General features: G+C 38.8%; 3 protein-coding genes across 6 annotated transcripts; 1 reads left to right on the top strand and 2 right to left on the bottom strand.

Moving 5' to 3' along the window:
- On the top strand, nt 93–2,555 carry LOC104740074 (2-oxoglutarate-dependent dioxygenase DAO). Of its 4 annotated transcripts, none has more exons than XM_010460591.2 (4): nt 93–581; nt 1,535–1,596; nt 1,729–1,999; nt 2,135–2,555. In XM_010460591.2, the coding sequence occupies exons 1-4, from the start codon at nt 297–299 to the stop codon at nt 2,402–2,404; spliced, it is 888 nt and encodes a 295-aa protein (XP_010458893.1). In that variant the 5' UTR covers nt 93–296; the 3' UTR covers nt 2,405–2,555. The 4 variants fall into 4 exon arrangements, with proteins under 4 accessions (XP_010458893.1, XP_010458889.1, XP_010458892.1 ...); XM_010460587.2 differs by having other exon boundaries at nt 1,729–2,050; XM_010460590.2 differs by lacking the exons at nt 1,535–1,596; nt 1,729–1,999; nt 2,135–2,555 and adding exons at nt 776–1,046; nt 1,182–1,502 and having other exon boundaries at nt 93–643.
- LOC104740073 (probable fucosyltransferase 9) lies at nt 2,902–5,095 on the bottom strand. Its single transcript, XM_010460585.2, has 2 exons — nt 4,836–5,095; nt 2,902–4,746 (listed from the first exon to the last, which is right to left on the bottom strand). The coding sequence occupies exons 1-2, from the start codon at nt 4,957–4,959 to the stop codon at nt 3,320–3,322; spliced, it is 1,551 nt and encodes a 516-aa protein (XP_010458887.1). The 5' UTR covers nt 4,960–5,095; the 3' UTR covers nt 2,902–3,319.
- LOC104740071 (probable fucosyltransferase 8) lies at nt 5,455–7,304 on the bottom strand. The gene is given in 3 exon segments (XM_010460584.2): nt 5,455–7,019; nt 7,021–7,069; nt 7,151–7,304. Coding segments are annotated over 3 exon segments (1,542 nt in total). The 5' UTR covers nt 7,251–7,304; the 3' UTR covers nt 5,455–5,626.

Genomic DNA, 7,357 nt, shown 5'->3' with positions numbered 1-7,357 from the left:
ATATATATATATATATATATATATATATATATATATATATATATTAGGTTTTTCATATAGTTGTTTCTTCCTCTTCGTTCAAATGTCTTAATTTGTTGAAATATGGTACCGATGATCAATTTGATCAATTATGAGAGAGAGAGAACGTTTTTGTCTAATTACATCATTAGTTGCGTCATTCTCTCGTAGGATGGTCTTCTTTATAACATTGGACAAAGGTTGTGTTTGAAAGTACCAACATCCTACTTTTCAACTTCCTTCGTACCAAGAAGATCTCGGAGAAAAGACCATAATCAATGGCGGATTTCAGTGGAGTCATCATTCCAGTTATAGACTTGAAATATGTTTCTGATAAGTGTTTGAATCAGAAAATCCGTGAAGCAAGTGAGGAATGGGGATGTTTCATGGTGACAAACCATGGAGTTCCACTGTCTTTGATGGCTGAGATGAAGAAGAATGTTAGAGATCTCCATGAACTTCCATGTGAGGTGAAAAGACGAAACATCGATGTGATACTAGGAACCGGTTACAAGCCTCGAAGTGATTCGAATCCGTTGTATGAATCATTTGGTCTTTTTGACATGGCATCTCCTCAAGCTGTCAATCACTTTTGTGACCAACTTGATGCCTCTACGGATCAAAGGTTTCTCCTGTTCACCTTTTCATTTATATATATCGTTGTTATTGATTGCACATTTGGTCCGGCCGGTTAGATCAAAAGGCCACCCAAAGTTATTGTGATGGAACTTTGAGTTTTATATTTTGGTTGTTTCAGGGAGATTATGCTTACGTATGGAAAAGCTATTGATGGTCTTGCAAGGGATCTAGCAAGGAGATTAGGGGAGAGTTACGGAGTAAAGGATCCACATTTCTTTAGAGGATGGCCGAGTCAGTTTCGGATGAACAAATATCATTTTAAACCGGAAACAGTTGGAAGACTTGGTGTGTCTTTACACACAGATCCTGGTTTCTTGACCATTCTCCAAGGTGATGAGGATGTTGGTGGGTTTGAAGTCATGGAAAACTATTCAGGATCTTTTGTCCCCGTAAGCACGTTGCCGAACACGCTTCTTGTCAACCTTGGTGACATGGCTACGGTGAGTACTTCAAAAATGTGTTACGTTGAATCTAATAAACCCATGAAATTAAACACAAGTCTTGTTGGTTTTTTTCTCTGACAGATTTGGAGCAATGGGAGGTTGTGCAATGTGAAGCACAGAGTGAAATGCATAGACGCAAAAGTAAGGATTTCTATATCCTCATTCCTATTAGGACCAGTGGATAGTGATCTCGAAGCACCGGATGAGTTTGTGGATGCTGATCATCCAAGACTATACAAGCCTATCAACGACGTAGGGCTAAAAAAGATTAGACTGAGCAAGGATCTGCATGCAGGCGAATCTCTCAAGTTTATAACCATAAAAGACGTAAACGACTCAATGATATATTAAGGCGGCTGCATGTAACATGAACTGTCATCAAATATTGTTTTTACCTTTCCCTAGTAAGACAAATAAAAGNTGGTCTTTTTGACATGGCATCTCCTCAAGCTGTCAATCACTTTTGTGACCAACTTGATGCCTCTACGGATCAAAGGTTTCTCCTGTTCACCTTTTCATTTATATATATCGTTGTTATTGATTGCACATTTGGTCCGGCCGGTTAGATCAAAAGGCCACCCAAAGTTATTGTGATGGAACTTTGAGTTTTATATTTTGGTTGTTTCAGGGAGATTATGCTTACGTATGGAAAAGCTATTGATGGTCTTGCAAGGGATCTAGCAAGGAGATTAGGGGAGAGTTACGGAGTAAAGGATCCACATTTCTTTAGAGGATGGCCGAGTCAGTTTCGGATGAACAAATATCATTTTAAACCGGAAACAGTTGGAAGACTTGGTGTGTCTTTACACACAGATCCTGGTTTCTTGACCATTCTCCAAGGTGATGAGGATGTTGGTGGGTTTGAAGTCATGGAAAACTATTCAGGATCTTTTGTCCCCGTAAGCACGTTGCCGAACACGCTTCTTGTCAACCTTGGTGACATGGCTACGGTGAGTACTTCAAAAATGTGTTACGTTGAATCTAATAAACCCATGAAATTAAACACAAGTCTTGTTGGTTTTTTTCTCTGACAGATTTGGAGCAATGGGAGGTTGTGCAATGTGAAGCACAGAGTGAAATGCATAGACGCAAAAGTAAGGATTTCTATATCCTCATTCCTATTAGGACCAGTGGATAGTGATCTCGAAGCACCGGATGAGTTTGTGGATGCTGATCATCCAAGACTATACAAGCCTATCAACGACGTAGGGCTAAAAAAGATTAGACTGAGCAAGGATCTGCATGCAGGCGAATCTCTCAAGTTTATAACCATAAAAGACGTAAACGACTCAATGATATATTAAGGCGGCTGCATGTAACATGAACTGTCATCAAATATTGTTTTTACCTTTCCCTAGTAAGACAAATAAAAGATGCATCGTCATCATATATAATTTTGTTGCTTAGTAATTATGTTATTTATTTTGTTTAAAGTTTTATTGTATACTAATAATTATGGGAAAGATTAAAGAAGATGTTAAATATATATTCATACAAATATAGTTTTAAGGCTGGGCCATGCATTCACAATGACAGACTATATTCATTCAAATGTTTCACCATTGAAGAGTGGATATGATTTTCAGATCATATCATAAAATCATAGCCTTAAAAACTCTCTCTCAAATTACGTACATAAAGATAATCATTCACACCGAGAATTGGGTACAATATTAAATTAATTTAAGTTTGTGGAAAATATAAAAGCTAATCAATAGATTAGGGGCTTATTTGCAATTATTTAGAAATAAAGTAGGATGGAGGATACTGAATTAACGTGTGCTAGTCACGTGCTCATCTCTCTAGTTGTGGGAAAATAGCGAGAAGTGACTCGCGATCTGACTCACTGATTTTGCAAATCGTCGTCGCGTCAGTGAAACTAATTAGTCGGCAATCTCACCGAGATCAGAGAGAAATCGAAATACGGCGATGTAAGATACCATCTCACCATTGTTGCGTAGCTGAAGTTACATAAATTTAGGGCAACGACGGAAGATGGAGAGTAACAGTTACAAATTCTCTACGAAAAAACCCTATAAATCTTCTGGGTAGATTCAGAGATGTGACGAGAAACAGCTTTAAGTTTAGGTGTTCTTGATATGTTAGTTTGTTGTGATATCTAAATTCAGGTATCAGTTTCTCTCTTTGTGTACAAGATACAAAGCCAAAGCCAATGGATGAACATAACAAAAGAAGATGAAGCGAGCGAAGCGTTACTATCAAAATTCATCTGAGACATCAACTAGCTTAAGGCCAGTGGTCCAATCCTCACAATACCTAACAAAAGGGGAGATTTTGATTGTCTTGGCTTGACAACCATGGAGAGGAGCTCTAAGAAAACAAGGCTCCATCGACATGGCCCTAACACATGGTGGATCAGGAGCTATGCGGTTCCTTGGTTCGTAGAGTATCCATGGCTTTAATCCTCCTAGACCTTGAGCTACGTATCCAAAGGTAGACCTTGTGCTCGTGACAAGTTTATCAGTTAAGCTTAGGAGGTAGATTTCGGCAAGCGCCTTTTGGTCATGAACCTTCTTGTCTGTTTGTTGAACCTTTTCTCCACTTGGCTGATAAACTTCAATGATCTCTCCTGACCAATTTGGTCTTTCCAAAAACATGTTCTGTAGTTTATCAGAGTACTCTGGATGCAGAGATGTTACCAGCACAGCTTTAAGCTTTGTGCTTGTTGATGATGTGTTGTTAGTGACTTGTGATTCTGGTGTGGCCAATTCAGGCAGAAGTTTCTCTCTTTGTGTACAGGATAGGATCTGATCCATCACGTGCTGGAAATATCCAGCGGGTTTGCTAAAGACTCGTATTTGAATCCCAAGTCTCTCGTCTGCTCTAGATAAGTAAGCATTGTATGACCTAGTGATCATACCCCAAACTTGGTTTGTTGGGTGAAAAAGATACCGAGCCAAATGATGAAAGACGGTATCTTTCTGTGGGAATAGCTTAATGAGTTCGTCTTGGAAACTTGGGATCAACCATAGAGATGGAACAAAGTAAAGGTTGGATTTGACGACAAGCCAAGGGACTTTGCCAAGGAATGCTTGATCTCCTTCACAGAAGAACATTTTATCATGATCCCTGGAGTCATGGAAAATGTCAAGATAAAGATGTGACGGTATTGTGGTTGAGTTAATGGCATGATTCTTCAACATTGTTCCGTAACAACGCGAGTGTTTCCGGTTGAAGCTATCTAACTGATTCGTCAATGGAAAATCTAGAGGAAGTAGCCAGGAAGTTTCTGGAAAAGGCTCGCAGAAGAGGTCAGGAATATCATTCAGTTGGTCAACGAGCACGACTCTCTCTGTCAAGAGAGCATAGAGGAAGACAGAGACCAGAGAAAGCATTCTGTTTTCCAGCCCAAACATAGGCATCCACACTACATAACGACATTCATGATCACCAAAGCTTCTTACATCGTTGTGACCAAGCTGCTCTGTAGCTCTCTTGTAAGCCTTTGTGCCAGGACCGCAATGCTTGTGAAGTATCTCGTAACTTCTAAGCTTAGCAACAAGGTATTTCGATGGTTTGTATGGTGAAGGTCTGCGCAAAGACGGCTGATGATACCTACTCAAGCAAGATTTCTCATCAAACTCTGTGGCAAGAAGCCCTCCCAGCAGTTTATCATCACTCGGTTGTTTAAAACCTTTTTTTAAGAAGTTGACAGAAAGAAAAGATGAGTGAGATTTTTGTTTCTGCTGAAGTAAATTAACCCATAAAAAAGATGAATGGTCTTGTTACCTGCAGTGAATGTAAAATCAGACTTGTGGCGGTTGAAGATGTTGGAGGATGATAGTAGTAGCACCAAGCTAACTACTAAGCACGTGGTGATTGTTATCGTTAACTTCATACCGGAGAGATCCTGATTGAGATGTTTTCTTCCTGTTTTCCACTTTGTTGCATGTATGATGTTAATACTGATTATGGTTTGAGGATGAAAGAGATGGAAATGAAATATGTTATGAGACTATCAAGAGGTGAAGGAAATGAAAACTAATAGATAAGGTTTGCTTCTAATTATCTTCCTAATATATATCTTAAATACTACAAAAAGATATTTCTTAGTGAGAAATTGAAAACCTCTAATCATATAAGTTTATTACATGCCATATATTATGTTTAGTTATTCTTATTTTTTCTTAAACAAATCTTAATTTGAGAAAAAAATAAACAAATTTTAATAATACTAAAACTGTTTTGAAAGAGAATCTCACAATTTATGATTCAATAATATGTTTCCATAGTACTTTTTGTAAGTAACTGTTTTCAAAATAGTGACATACTCTCAATTATTAACTTTATATTTATGGAATAAAATATGCAAATTTGTGTTGAATAAAAATACAAAATTAAAACATAAGTAGATGATAATTAATACAGCAAAGGTTAAAATTATTATAAAGTAGCTACCATAAAACAAAAATTAATAAATTAAAAAGAAACTTTGGTGAGGATGCTAAGTTTTTAAAGGCATCTGAAATGAATCGAATTCAAAATACTCCGTGAAGGTCTGTCCGTCAGAGAGTCCCGTGATCTGCGGGATCAACTAGCTTAAGGCCTGTGATCCGATCCTCACAATACTTAACAAAAGGGGTGGTCTTCACTTTCTTAGCTTGACAACCATAGAGTGGAGCTCTAAGGAAACATGGCTCCATTGACACGGCTCGAACACATGGTGGATCAGGAGTTGTGTGGTTCTTTGGCTTGTAGAGTATCCATGCCTTTAATCCTCCAAGACCTTGAGCAACGTATCCGAACGTAGATGAGTCGCTCGTGACAATGTAGTCCATTAAACTTAGAAGATATATCTCAGCGAGTGCCTTTTGGTCGTGAAGCTTCTTGTCTGTTTGCTGATACATTTCTTGGCTTGGTTGGTAAACTTGTATCATCTCTCCTGTTGAACTCGGACCTTCCCAGTACATACTCCTTAGTTTCTCCGAGTACTCTGGGTAAAGAGATGTGACAAGAACAGCTTTGTGTTTTGGGCTTCTTGATGTATTAGTGATACCTAGTGGTTCTGAAGCAAACACTTCAGGTAACAGTTTCTCTCTTTGTGTACAAGCTAGGATTTGGCTCATGACGTGCTGGAAATATCCAGCGGGCTTGCTAAACACTCGTACTTGAATCCCGAGTCTCTCGTCTGCTCTTGATAAATAAGCATTAGAGGATCTTGTGATCATACCCCAAACCTGGTTTGTGGGGTGAATTAGATAGCGAGCCAGATGGTGAAAGACGGTTTCTTTCTGTGGGAATAGCTTGCTTAGTTCGGTTTGGAAGCTAGGGATCAACCATAAAGATGGAATGAAGTAAAGGTTTGTGTTGAAGACCAACCAGGGGACTTGCCTGATGAGACTTTGATCTCTTTCACAAAAGAACATCTTATCATGGTCCTCGTAATCGTGAATAAGATAGAAACAAAGGTACGAGGGGATGATGCTTTCTATCGTAGTGGAGTTAATGGCATGACTCTTCAACATTGTCCCATAACAACGCGAATCTTCCTTGTTGAAGCTATCTAGCTGATCTGTGAGTGGGAAATCCAGAGGGAGTAGCCAGGAAGTACCAGGAAAAGGCTCACAGAAGAGATCACTTATGTCCTTGCGTTGGTCAACAAGCATGACTCTCTCAGTCAAGAGAGCGTAGAGGAAGACAGAGGCAAGAGTAAGTATTCTGTTTCCAAGCCCGTAAACAGCAATCCACACAATGTATCTGCATTCACCAACAGATTTGCTTGAATAATTCTCATCACCATTATGACGACCAAGATTCTCTATTGCTTTCTTGTAAGCTTTTGTGCCTGGACCGCAACGCTTGTGAAGCATCTCATAGCTTCTAAGCTTAGAGACAAGATATTTGGATGGTTTGTATGGCGAAGGCTTGCGATAAAAGGAAGACTGATGTCTACTCAAGCTCTTCAGTAGGCAGCCCTCCTAACAGTTTATCCCTCGGTTTTCCGGAACCTATTACAGGAACATGAAGTATACTTAAGTCAAAGGAGCATTTCTTGAATAAACAAGACCAAAAAAGATGAATGATGTTACCATTGGTTGTAGCATTATGAAACTGGTGGTTGAAGATGCTGAAGAATGATAGTAACATCAATGACCAAAATAGTAAGAAATTGATTATCATGAGCCTCATCTTCAAGTGATTTCAAAGGCTTGAATGTGATTATTTTTGTTAAAAAATCTTAGTACTTTCATTATTCATAGTATGGCTGGAGACAACATTGATGGTGAAGCGTCTTG

The sequence above is a fragment of the Camelina sativa genome, chromosome 14, assembly GCF_000633955.1.
Source record: "Camelina sativa cultivar DH55 chromosome 14, Cs, whole genome shotgun sequence".
Lineage (NCBI taxonomy): Eukaryota > Viridiplantae > Streptophyta > Magnoliopsida > Brassicales > Brassicaceae > Camelina > Camelina sativa.
Note: the sequence above shows the minus strand (reverse complement) of the source record. Positions and strands in the feature narration are given on the sequence as shown.

Coding starts and splice junctions, on each gene's coding strand:
- LOC104740074 (XM_010460587.2), top strand. CDS start 297: ATGGCGGATTTCAGTGGAGTCATCATTCCAGTTATAGACTTGAAATAT. Junction 582..1,534: donor AATCATTTGGTCTTTTTGAC/ATGGCATCTCCT, acceptor GGTCTTTTTGAC/ATGGCATCTCCTCAAGCTGT. Junction 2,051..2,134: donor ACCTTGGTGACATGGCTACG/GTGAGTACTTCA, acceptor TTTCTCTGACAG/ATTTGGAGCAATGGGAGGTT.
- LOC104740073 (XM_010460585.2), bottom strand. CDS start 4,959: ATGAAGTTAACGATAACAATCACCACGTGCTTAGTAGTTAGCTTGGTG. Junction 4,747..4,835: donor TGCAGGTAACAAGACCATTC/ATCTTTTTTATG, acceptor AAGGTTTTAAAC/AACCGAGTGATGATAAACTG.